We start from the raw sequence: 12,776 nt of genomic DNA on the forward strand, positions 1-12,776 counted from the left end.
GAATAAATTACTGGTTTGCACCGGCTTCACCTGCCGCTCGTTTGCATAGCGGTAAGCATCATTGGCATCATCCTGTAAACATTTGTCGAACGCTTGAGAAGCCTGGCGCGTGTTCAGAGTGAAATTATAGTGATATCGCGCTGGAAATTTTTGCAGTGTCTACTATTTGTATGCAGTTCGCATCCCTGTTTTCAGCACTAAAGCTTAAACTACGAACAGAGGCTAGGACTGTGACAAGAGCGTGCCATGTCGTCCGACAAGGAGTTGAATGGCGGCGATGGCAAGGCGGCGTCTGCTGACAATAGCACGGCGTTGGACGCCTGTGCAGTTGTTTCCGAACAGGAGAAGCAACTGGCGACATCGGCAGCGGCCGAATTTCATGCTGGCAAGTACACAGCATGCCTCGAGACCCTGGACAAACTGTACGCGTTGAGGCCGACAGACGGCAAAGTGGCCCACAACCGGGCAGTGGCACGCTACTACGCTTCCAAGTCCTCGACAAGTATGGAGGAGTTCGGTCGCGAGCTCCTCGAAGCCTCGTCGCACGTCAACCTCTCCAACCCGGACTCGCTGGACGACATCGATCAGTGCGTTCCGTTCTTCAATCATGCGATGACCCTCTTCCACTCGCAGCAGTACAGTCGAGCTTTGGCGGTGCTAGACCGCTTGTTCCAGTTCATCGAGCCCATGGACGAGGCGGTGGCTAAGAAGATGTGCTTCTTGCACATCGAGCTGTGCCTCTGCCTGAAGCAGCCTGAGAAGGCGCTGGGCATCCTCGCGTACCTCGAGAACCTGCTGTTCGGCAGCAAGAGCGCCGCGGCGGCCGAGTCTTCAGCGACGCCGCAGAAGTCTCCCGACAAGGAACCCTCGCCGCCCAAGGGCGCGTCGGACGCCGACCGTGGCCGCCTGCAGCTGTACAAGACGCGCTGCCTCATCATGATGCGTTCGGTGAAGGCCAGCAAGCGCGAGATCAAGGGCCTGGTCGGCTCGCCGGTGGGCGGCAGCAACCAGACCGTGTTCCTGCGCAGCCAGCTGGAGTTCCTGCGCGGCAACTACCGCAAGGCCGTCAAGGTGCTGTGCACGGCGCAGGTGGACCGCGACGCCCGCACCACGGCCATGTACCACAACAACATCGGCTGCGTGCACTTCTGCACGGGCAAGCCGCACCTGGGCAGCTACAACTTCGAGAAGGCGCTCCAGCTGTTCGTGGAGAGCGGCGAGAGGAACGTGCTCGACGGCCGCGTCTACTTCGAGCTGCTCTGCAACCTGGGCCTGCAGAACCTCTACTGCGGCAAGTACGCGTCCGCCTTCGACCGGCTCGTGGAGGCGGTGCGCATGCAGCCGGCCAACGCGCGCCTCTGGCTGCGCATCGCCGAGTGCTGCGTCAACCGGCACAAGTCGGACAACTCGACCGACTTCCAGCTCAAGGACCGCAAGCGGTACATGGTGCGAGGCACAGCGGGCGCCGGCCCGCACCGCAAAATCGTGCTGGCGCCCAGCATCGGCACCGACCGCTACGTGCCCCCCGTCGGGTCCGACCACTCGGCCGCCATGCCTGTGCCAACGCTCGAGTTCGCCGCGCTGTGCCTGCGCAACGTGCTGCAGCTGCTGCCGCCCGAGAGGCCCGCCGAGCCGGACGACGCCGAGCCTGCGCCGGCGGCCACGGCCGACGACGCCGCAATGCGCAACTCGGCGCTGGCCCTGGCCGCTTACGTGGCGCTCTGCCTCGGAGATCCGCGCGTGGCGCTGGGCTACGCCGAGGAACTGCTCGCGCAGCCCCGGGTCTCGGGCGTGCACAGCTTCCTGGCGCACCAGTACGCCGCCGAGGCGCTGCTGCTTCTGGACCGCATCGGGGACGCCACTGACCACCTCAACCCGGACCAGATCAAGGACCTCTCGTACGGCTTCCCCGAAGCTGACGATTCTTCAGCAGGCTCGAGCAAAGGCAAAGAAGATACGTCCGGCAAGGCCACTGTGCCGCCTTCTGAAGAGAATGGCAAGACCTACAGGAAGCCGTGGTATCCGGCCAGTCCTTCCATGGCCAAAGTAGTTAGCCTTTACAACTTGGCAGTGGCATACACACTGAGAGGTGGCTTGGGTAAAGCCACAGAGACTCTGAGGTTGGTCAGTGTGCCAAAAGGGCCCGACCCTGAGATTCCGGTGCAAGCTCTCATGCTGGCAATCTATGTTCAGCTTCAGCAGGGTCATGCGGACTTGGCAAAGAACATCATCAAACAACACCTTCCCCAGTACAAGTGACTCAGGTGCACTTAACAAACAGCGAAGTAAATGTTTCGTGCCCATAAAACTTGTTTTCTGTCTTCCCTGTGATGTGATGTACTAAATGCTGTGGTGCAATGCCTTCGAAGGCAATGGCTGTGAGGTGACACGTTTTTATCAAGAGAATTCAAGTTCTTGCATCATTCAAATGTATGTTGCATTTATGCAAACGAGACTGTAAATGTTTGTCGTATTAGGAGAGCAACATTATTTTCCTGGTATCTTCTATCTGGTACTGCTTTTCTCAGTGCACAACTGACATACTTATAACAATTTTTTAGGAATGGTCTCCCTGCCAAGCTAGTCATCAAATGCTTCGTAGCTGTACTGATTTGTGTGACACCATTCTAATGAATACTGAGTGGAGCACAGCCTTGTGGTGTGTTTGTGAAACTGTCAGTGCAACTATAGTAAGCAAGTGTGAAAGGAACTGTATGCTGCATTTGTGCCTCTCTTTGTTACCCTAACAAGGACAATTGAGCGAGTTGGTACATCACTTTAAAACTTTCGAGAGCGCTGCTACGGGGGACACCAAGAGAAAGAAAACGAAGGGCAAGCGCTTGTCCATTTTCTTTCTCTTGGTGTCCCCCGTAGCAGCGCTTTCGAAAGTTTTGTTACCCTGTACTACAGTTTGTCAATGTTAGTGGCTCTGATTCATCTGTAACATCTGTTGATTCCAGCGTCCCATAAGGGCCAGTTCCTGAAAGCACTTCTGTTTCTAATATGTGTAAATGACGTGGTTTCCTCCCAACATAAAGCGTATTAGAAACACTTCCCTTAATTTGAACAGATTTTCAGTCCCCCTCAAGTTTGTAATATTGAGAATTGACTGCATATTGAAAACTAACTACTGATCCTAGCAACACAGAAGCTCGTGCATGGAATTTAACAGCAACTAATGTAAATTACACTCATTTTCTTCTGTAAAGCTTTGTGTCCACCATATCTATCAGCTTCCCTCCCCATATCTGCAATGCCATATCGCTACCTTGGTGTTCAGACAACCAACATGCTATCCTACAATTCATAATAGAATGTGTAATATCCATGGCCAATTTAATGGTGGGATACATCAAAGGAAATTTTTATGAAATTGCCATGTTAATAAAACTGCAACTGTACACAAACACATGTAACCTCGTCTAGTACATGCTTCACCAGTATGCAATCATAATCATACGAAATTAATGAAGTGCTGGAAACAGTGAGGTATTGTTCCATTCATTTTACACTTGTTAACGAGAACTGCGCTGCCAGTTTCATCAAAATAAAAGCCATTCTTACCAGCCCACCACTCGACGTGGTTAAGACATCAAAATACAGTTGCATATGGCCAAGTGAAATTTAGCAGGCATGCTGTGCTTTTGTAAGATCATTTCAGAACAACGTTTGTGTGGCTATTTCTTAGAAATTCAGATGCCTCTGATGACAATGCTGTATTCTGGTATTATTAAGTATCTTGAATATTGATCAATTCATACTTATTCTCTTACGTAAGCCCAGGCACTGAAAAGGTTAATAAAAGTTACAGGGTTTCATCACTGGTGTGCCCATGCAGACAGTAATGTATTCACCTTTCGTCAAGTGAGGATGATGTTGAAACACCTGTCTGAACTGTTGCAAACTGGTTCCCCTGCCGCTACCACAGCAGTAGCACCAAATGCTCGCAACAGCCCAGCGAGCAGTGCAGTAACGCACAGGGAGCCCTCAATGGAAAGGTCTGTTATACTAAGATTCCTTAGGGAAAAAATGATACCTGCGTAATTCAGCTAATTTTTGATAACTTCCAAAGTGTCTAGGCGCTGCAAATATGCAGGTGTATACTGTAAATCAATTGAGAAACTGAAAAACTTCTCAGTCATGTCAATACAGCATTCCAACCACAGAAATTTCAGGCCGTTCTGCCGTTCGAGTTAGCTTTCGCTCTTTCGCAAGGCCTCCTGCATCTCTAATGGCTAACACTTTGGCTTTGCATGCTGGAGAACACAGTTACTTCAAGCATGCTAGCAATTCTTGTGGTTTTTGTGAACAGAAGTGAAAATTGTTCACATTTTTTCACTGCATCACGTTTGATACATTTTGCATTGCTAGATTCCAGAATAAGAGAGCAGTTAACTTCAGTGAACAGCTTGGAGAAGGTGAGAAAGGTAGTTACAAAATCGTAGTTGATATTTACATTCAAGTTGGAAATGAATGAGGGAAACTCTGTATCACTCCAAAACAATGAGCAGAGCCCGTGCTGATGTGGAGGAAAAAAAAAAGTGAACAAGATAAGGGAAGGTAAACAGGTGCAGCCAAAATATTACGGAGTGCGCTTCAGTTTTTTCAATTTTCTCGCGTTCGTTGAAGAAGGTATGATTTCTTGGGCTCATATGAACGTGTGTGCACCAGTAGCATGTGCTAAGACATGCAAAAAGTACTTCCTAATTCTAGGTAAGGCATAAGAGACTGATCGCCAAATCGTGCTCCTTGAAATTATGGCTGGGACTGTACCATTATTTTTTACTAGGGGTGAAGGTGTATCATTGAATGAATAAGCATTTCGCCAGATTTGAAGATGGAACTGTCACATCTTGCAGTCATTAGAGGTGGAACATATTTGTATGATTGGGGAAAAATTCTATAAGGATGATGGAGAAGTACTTATTCATAATGTTTAGAAGCTTAGTCATTACAAAGTTTCCTTCCACTAAGTCGCTTTATTAAGTTTTCCTAGTCAACTCCACCAGAGAAGCTAAATTTTTGTGCAACCATTTGTCGTAACGAGCCCCTTCCTTCCCTTGTCCGCTCAGTATAATAGGCTTATTACCAGAAGATTTGATCATGATGGGGTTCATTTGCAAATACTTAGTCTATGGGAGTTCATTTAGGTGGTCATTGACTTATATCATTGAAAACAACTGGATAAAAGCATTATTGAGTGCAGCATTGCATTGTTACTTGGACATTGGGACATCTGATACTGATGTTAGCAGTACTATTTGGCATTCTGTCCCATCTCTGCTTTCGAAAAGGTTTTCAGATTTATTTTCAGCATATTCAGAATGGCAGTATTATAATACTAATTGCAGTTAAGTGATTTTGAGAACTAACAAGTATAAGGAGGCAGCTGCATTTATGTTGACAAATGGTGTGGTATGATATATCGTATGGTATGGCATGGTATGGCATGGTATGTACGTATGGTATGGCATACACGGTAGGGTGTGTAAGGCTTAACATCCCAAAGCTTTTGGTGGGGGGGCTATGAGAGATCCTGTAGCAGAGCGCCACTCCTGTGGCCAGTATTAGATCTTGCAACCTTGGGCTTGAAAGCCGAATACCACACCCATTAGGTCCAGCAAAGTGGGTGGGTAGGGCCTAGTTTGCACTTGACAGTGTGAACAATCGTCTTTTTTTTTTCTACCTGGAAAGCCTATTAAAATACTGTATTCCATAGGGCATTATTGCTAGGAAACACATGTTCCAATGCCCATTAAAAAAATGCTGGGTGTGTTAATAAAAGATGCCAGCTCATTATTGATGATTGTGAAGTTAGCTTTACTAATCTGCAGCAACTTTAAAACTGTCATATGATGAGAATTGCAGAAGCGTTGGGTTAAATAAAAACATATTGAGCACTGAGACTATAGTAGGATACAACTCAAGAATGCAGCTGCTTTTCCCGGTCTAAGGACCTCCTTCCAGCCAATGGCGTTGGCAGATTCTCGTGACCCTGCTAGTGTGACAGTAGGGAGTGGTAGATGAAAGGGGATAATGCCTTCCCTCTATGGTCGGGAATAGACCCCTCTCAACATTTAGTAGAAAGATGACTGACACCAACCAGGTTAATTTTTTTTAAAAACACGACGTTTCGGGACTGGCTCGGTCCCTTCTTCACGGTGTGACTACGGGCGAGGCGCAGCTTGGCTTTTTAAGCCCTCGTGTTGAATACCTCCGGGTCAATGGCTGCAAACCTCTCAACATTGTGGCACCATTCCCTGCGTTGCCACGCTAGCAGGGTCACGGGAATCTGCCGACGCCATTGGCTGGAAGGGGGTCCTTCGACGGGGAAAAGCCGCTGTGTTCTTGAGTTGTGTTTTTACAGTACATAGAATCTTATGGTGCCAACATGACATCCAAGAGAATTGAGGTGCAGTCTGTGACATGTGGGCAGTGTTACAGTTTTTGTTGTATGCTCAATTCAGTGCAGGTGTACTGATAAAATTTTTAGAATGGTTGGCATAGAGGTATATGCAATGTCAGGAAATGTTGGAAAATTTGTTAGTCACACACCAATAGAATTGCAGTAATGGAAAATTGAATGGCAGTTTAATTTAAGGTGTCTTGTAAGCTATCAACAAAGTGACACATCGCATGATGATGAGCGGTATGCTCTTGATATTGATCTTGATATTTGCAGCAAGATGCCATTACTGAAGAGAGAGGAGCTCTTTAATTGAAAAAAGCCAGCGTTTAAATCTGCTGACTTGCTACTCTGTGTGGGGAAGGGATTCAGGGAGAGAAAGGTGTAGGAAATGGGATGACAAATTTCACTGCATAGAGAATGCACAGTTGGAGCGCTAAACAAAGGGATTAGAGTTTGTCTAGAAGACCAATGTCATCTAAATAATCAAATAAAAAGTTCATAGCGCATCTGTGCAGCCTATGGCAGCTATAAGGGTCCTAATACACAGCCGAGTGTTGGAGGCACTTGAGTGAGTGATTCCATAAGATGTTCATATTGCTCGCACTCCTCAGTATACGCTGGGCATTCTAACAAAATATGCTCCACTGTTTCTACTAATCCGCAGTTGTCGCAATACGGACTGTTTGCGTGACAAACAGAACTGTAAGCACATGTTTGTAAATGCAGCATTTAGACGAAGTCGATGATAAAGAGCTTCCAGATGGCGAGGAAGTCTGGGTGACAGTCTTGATTTGAAGTGTAGTTCGATGGAGTGCAGAAATTGGTGATGATGTCTCGGTGGGCTTCAAAGCATTTTTTTTTTTTTAAAGCACTTTTTTTAGCTAGTTGGGACGCCTCAGACCTCGTTAAGTAAATCAGCTTGTAATTCTAGTGTTGAACTAGAAGAATTTAACTGCTACCTGCCACGGTGGACAGTTTGCTCACAATCCAGGGGGCAGGTTGTGATGACACCACAAGGTTGCGTGACCTGAAGGTGGCCAACCTACCTGCTTCCTAGGTTGCTGCTCTTGGGATTTTTCATGGCACGCATTAAAATGACCTCTTCTGTTTGCATTTGTGGTGTTTCGTTAAGGGGCTGTTACTTAATTAAAGGGCCATTCCTTGTAGGGCCGTGTGCCATCCTTATTGCCTTGTCGTCTTCACTGTGCTCCTTTCTCATTTGAAGGACATGCATATTTCATAAACTTTTTCTTATTCTGCACTGTAGCCAGTCTGCCAAGCCCATTAAACTTTTCACCCCTGCTTAAGTTTTCTTCTAGCGTTATGACTTGAATGCTCATCCATTGTTATCCTGCTTTCTTGGAGCACTGGAGATTTAGCAAGGCGAGTTGCTCATTTGTGCTATGTTAGAGGAGGAGGAGTTGCAGTGAGATTGAAAACCTGGTTGTATGTGTTTAAGATGATCAAGCAAAGTATAGGAAATCGCTACAAGGGCTGCAGCAGTCCATTAGTAAGAAGTGCCAAGTTGCTGTGCTATATATGCCTTAATTGAAACACCGCGTTCTCAGTACTTCAATCGTTATTGATCAATTTGTTCTTGCCTGAATTACATGAGAGCAACCGCACCGGACAGGTGGCAGTCCCGGGTTCAAACCCTGGACCAGGATGAATTTTTCTTATGAATGAAGTTTCTGTGAAAGCTGTAGCTTTCAGCTGTGGTAGATGCTAATGACTATAAAACTACTCGATCCTTTGTTGCACATCTACTCCACCTTGGGGGAATTCATATCCCAGATGAAATGTCAAACTGCAGGTTTAAAGAACAATTCTCAGTTGGTTCCCAGTTGGTCCCCAGTTGGCTCCCAGTTAACTCCAACTGAAACTCAGCTGGGAAACAACTGGAAATTGTCCCTTCAGTTTGGGTTATAGGTTTTCATCTGGGACTGGACTAAAAAAAAAAGCTTTATGACAAGTTCAATATATATATATATATATATATATATATATATATGGGCATGTTCAGATAAGAACGGTAATCGAGGTCCCATGACCACTTTTTGTTTTCAATTATATTTTTATATGTGATGGGTAAATGTGTCCACACAAAGGAATGAACCTTAGTTTTGCAAGGAACTTTGTAGTTTTCTCGGAAAAAAATCGTATGTCACAAGAGGTGGAGAATGTCGTTTTTGCCACTTCTCAAAGTTGCAAGTTTGGAGCATCACTGCATGCACAATAAGTTGTTTTCGCGCATAATTATTTTTTCAGTACTTTATTACAACTTGTACTATACGAAGAAATAAAAAAACGTTTTCTTTCTCTGTCAATCTTCTGAGTAAAAAATCGCAAATTTCGCTTCCGGAGCTGTGCGGTGCCAAAAAGGCACTTTTCAGGGCAGCCTTAGGGCAAGATGCGTAAAGATCTCCCGGCTGAATCTTTTTCTCTGTATTTTTCAGCTACTTTTCACTTCAGGCAAGTTTTGTAGCTCTACACTTGACCTATGTTTTTCAATATGGCCTCAAAATTGGCAGAAGTTCAAAAACGTCAAAAAAGTGACAACTTTGACTTGAATTTAAAAAAAAAACATCATCATCGAATTTTATTAAAATTTGCCCTAATAATACTCAACATTTCATAATTCTAAGGCTTTAAAAAAGTATTGCATTATATTGTTTTAAAGTATGGAAATAAACACAAAACGGACTTTATGATTTCAATCCCTACGACTGCTCAGTATTCCCTCTGAATGCGCAATCGTCAGAAGCTGGTTTTAGTATTGGTATTTTGTAAGTAAATTTTAAACGCTACAGTTGCTGAGTTCATAAGTGTAATTTGTAAGCATTTTTTTCTATTACAATCAAAGGTCTAAAGCTCCTATTCGCTTTCGTACTGTTCTAACGGTGGGACCTAAATTACTGTAAGCATATTCCAACACGTTATTTTGGAGTGACGTGTGTGTAGGAGTAGTTTATGCAAACAATTAATGCACCCGTCGCACTTTCAAGGTGACTTTAACTGCTACCGCCGCTCCAGGGATGAACCGCGCTTTGCAGCCGCTCCTATAGCTCCCGGCGCGACCCTGAAATTCACAGCATCATGTGTGCCGCCGCCGCACCGAGGCTTTAGCCGCCGCTATCATCTTTTCATCGCAACGCACCGAACGCCTAGCAGTTATGCCTCAGCCTTCGACCGAGATAACCCTTGTGAGCGGATGTTGTTCGGATCTCGAATTTTGTGTGTCGTTTTCCAGGCCTGGTAGACCCGGTGGGGTCGTTTTCTGTACTCACGTGTTTTCTCTGCGCTGGAGCGCTCCCTCGACAAGCATACTTGGTATCTCAGTCTCAGCTCGTACGCCAGACCGAAAGAACATCAGTGTCGACGGTGGGCAGCCTGTGTTAAAAATCCATTCATCTGTCCATCTCCTCTTTTTGGAAAAGCAGCTCTGGGCCCTGCATCCGTCACCTGCTCTTCTGTCTCGCGATAATCTCCGGAAGCGGTGAGCTTTTGCATTCATGAAGAGATTTCCGCGGCGAACGTTTTGTGCCGACTACTCAAAAAGGCACAAACAGAGAATTGAAAAAGGACGTAATTTTCGCAGTGTAAAGACACTCAATGTCGCTGCTCTCAAAAAAGTCCTACTTCCCGAAGAAGCTCTCCGAGTACGAGAAAGTGACTTCATCTGTCAGAATTGTTACCGTCGGTTCAAGGAAGACATAGATAATATGCAGGCAGAGTCAACCGAAACATTAGAAGAATTCCGCCCTGGGGAAGAAATCGTAGAAAATTTAAATTCAAGTGTCAGCCTTACCTCCGAAATCTCGCCCCTAAAGCCACCGAGCGCTCTAAAAAAACGCCTCAGACTTTCCTATGCAAAGCGAAAGCAGGAAGAGGTGGCAAGAGCTATGGTGACGAAAATACGATCGGGGATACAGGCAGCATATAATGTCCCAGAGACTTCGCGTGCGTCAGAAGAAAAGTGTGCGCAATGCAGCAGTTGGGAGGACAACCTACATGCTGCCTACAATAGGTGCACGTCCTTTCAAGAGCGTTGCCAGCTGCTGACACCGCTACCACGCAACCTAACCGTGAAATATGTGCAGGAAGTTATTCCAGAGGCAACGAGGTACGTTATCCAAAAATCGAAGAAGATGGTGGATGAGGAAGGCGTATGGTCAACACAGGAGAGATATACAATATGTAAACTACAACAGGAAGACATTACCACCGTTTTAGAATATTACACCATGGATGAACTCGATTGCTCTAGACAGACTCCGAACAAAAAGGATGTTGTGAGAATCGAGAAGGAAGGAGAGAAAGAATGGATACCTAAACGCTTCATGACGCGGTCCTTGCGAGAAGCATTCCGCCTCTACAAGCAAGCTCACCCTGCCTCCCAGGTTGGCCTCACAAAATTCATATCCTTGCGTCCTAAGTGGGTGAAATGCTCGCCACAGTGGCAAGTGTGTGTTTGTGTGTGCTGTGCAAACTTTCAGTTGTGCCTCGTGGGACTGCAGAACGCGTCCAGAAGGTCGCTTTCTCCCGAAGATATGCAGAGCCTCTGCGTATGCCAGGAACCTACTGCGTCGTGTTTCCTTAGGAATTGTGAGCACTGTCCACAAGATGGCATTTTCACTTCGGAAAATTTTGAAATGAGCAGCGAGGACGAGGTGTTGATTGCTTCATGGGAATACGGTGAGCTCGTTAAAAAGACTCTGACCGCTTCATCATTTATGAGAGAATGTCTAAGAATGACCATGAAATGGATTCCCCACAACTATATTAGATCTGTGCAAGCAAGAGCAATACATGAAGAAAAACACAGCTGCAAGAGAGGTGCAGTTGTTTTGCATTTTGATTTCGCCGAAAACTGGACAGTTGTGCTTCCAGACGCAGTACAAGCTTACCATTGGCAGAAAAAGCAGGTGACCGTGTTTACCTGCGTTGTCACGTCAAGAAAATCGACTCGGAACTACGCCGTAATTTCCGACGATATGTCTCATGATTCAGCTCATGCATGCTTGGCTTTGTCAAGAATCAAAGCACACCTCGAAGACAACGCGCCAATCTACACCAAGATAACATATGTGAGCGACGGGGCTCCCGCTCACTTCAAGAATATCAGTTTCATGAGCTACAACGCAGTGAATGTCGAGAGACGAAATGGATGTTTTCGGCCACTGGACACGGCAAAAATGCTTGCGACGGCGTTGGTGGGCTTGTCAAACATCGAGCATCACACCACAACTTGCGGAAGCCTGCAAGTGAGTCCATACAAACAGCCAGCGGCTTCGTAGACGCAATTAAAGGAACGCTAAAGAACATCACCATTCTGGAGCTCCCACAGAGGGAGCTTGCAGACTTTCGCGAAACGAAGAAGGGAGAATGGAAAATGGCAAAGAAAGTGCCTGGAGTTCAGACGCTCCATATGTGGAAGTACGTTCAAACAAATGAAGGCAGTGCATCCTACGTGGCCTCCACCGCTGCTTCGGAATGGAAGAGACTGTGATCTGGTTTGTGCTTCGTGCTGGACAATATACTGTGCGCATACCGACTTCAACTGCTGCCGTTAATTTCTTGTTACGATTTTCTGAATTGCAATCTGCATATAAAGCGGCATCCCATTTGTAAATTGCGTTCCTATTAAAACTCCTCCTGATTAAAAATCTCGCAGATAAATTGTTCCTCTCAGAAGACGATGTTCTGTCTCCTGACATTGCCCTGTAGAACCTTTGAACACAGAGGTAAACAGATGCAGGTACGGAAACGTCGGCTTCAGAAATACATTAATATAAATTTTTATATATAAAATTTTTTCTAGGAACCCACAAATTATCTAATATTTTTAAAAAATCGATTACATACCAATGTACCTTACGATGATAAATTAGAGAATACAAAAAAAAAACGTTTGACCGCCAGCAGTCAGTTCATCAGGTGAAATAACGAATTTATTCCCATTTTGACGCATTAAGAACGCCGCTAACAAGCGAGTAGAAGCTGTACAAACATTCAGGATGGTTCGCATATTGTGGTAATTGAAATGTAACCACGTTCAGTGAGTGCTAAATCAAATTTCTGACAGTTACTATTTCTAAGAGGCAGTAATAAGCAATTCTAGGTAACAAAAACATGAACTCAGTTTTGCATTTATTTTTGTACTTTAAAACAAAATAATGCAACACTTTTTTGGTGTTTTAAAATTATCGAGTATTGAGTATTATTAGGGCATTTTTTAATAAAATTCGATGATGATGTTTTTTTTAAAATTCAAGTCAAAGTTGTCACTTTTTTGAAGTTTTTGAACTTCTGCCAATTTCGAGGCCATATTGAAAAATATAGGTCAAGTGTACAGCTACAAAACTTG

At 45.4% G+C, this 12,776-nt stretch overlaps 1 protein-coding gene across 1 annotated transcript; it reads left to right on the top strand.

Annotated features, from left to right (window-relative positions):
• The first annotated feature begins 37 nt into the window (after window positions 1–37).
• Not10 (CCR4-NOT transcription complex subunit 10) lies at window positions 38–3,821 on the top strand. Its single transcript, XM_077632938.1, has one exon. The coding sequence runs from the start codon at window positions 247–249 to the stop codon at window positions 2,257–2,259; it is 2,013 nt and encodes a 670-aa protein (XP_077489064.1). The 5' UTR covers window positions 38–246; the 3' UTR covers window positions 2,260–3,821.
• The last annotated feature ends 8,955 nt before the right edge of the window (window positions 3,822–12,776 follow it).

This window comes from Amblyomma americanum, chromosome 7 (genome assembly GCF_052857255.1).
Source record: "Amblyomma americanum isolate KBUSLIRL-KWMA chromosome 7, ASM5285725v1, whole genome shotgun sequence".
Taxonomy (NCBI): Eukaryota; Metazoa; Arthropoda; class Arachnida; order Ixodida; family Ixodidae; genus Amblyomma; species Amblyomma americanum.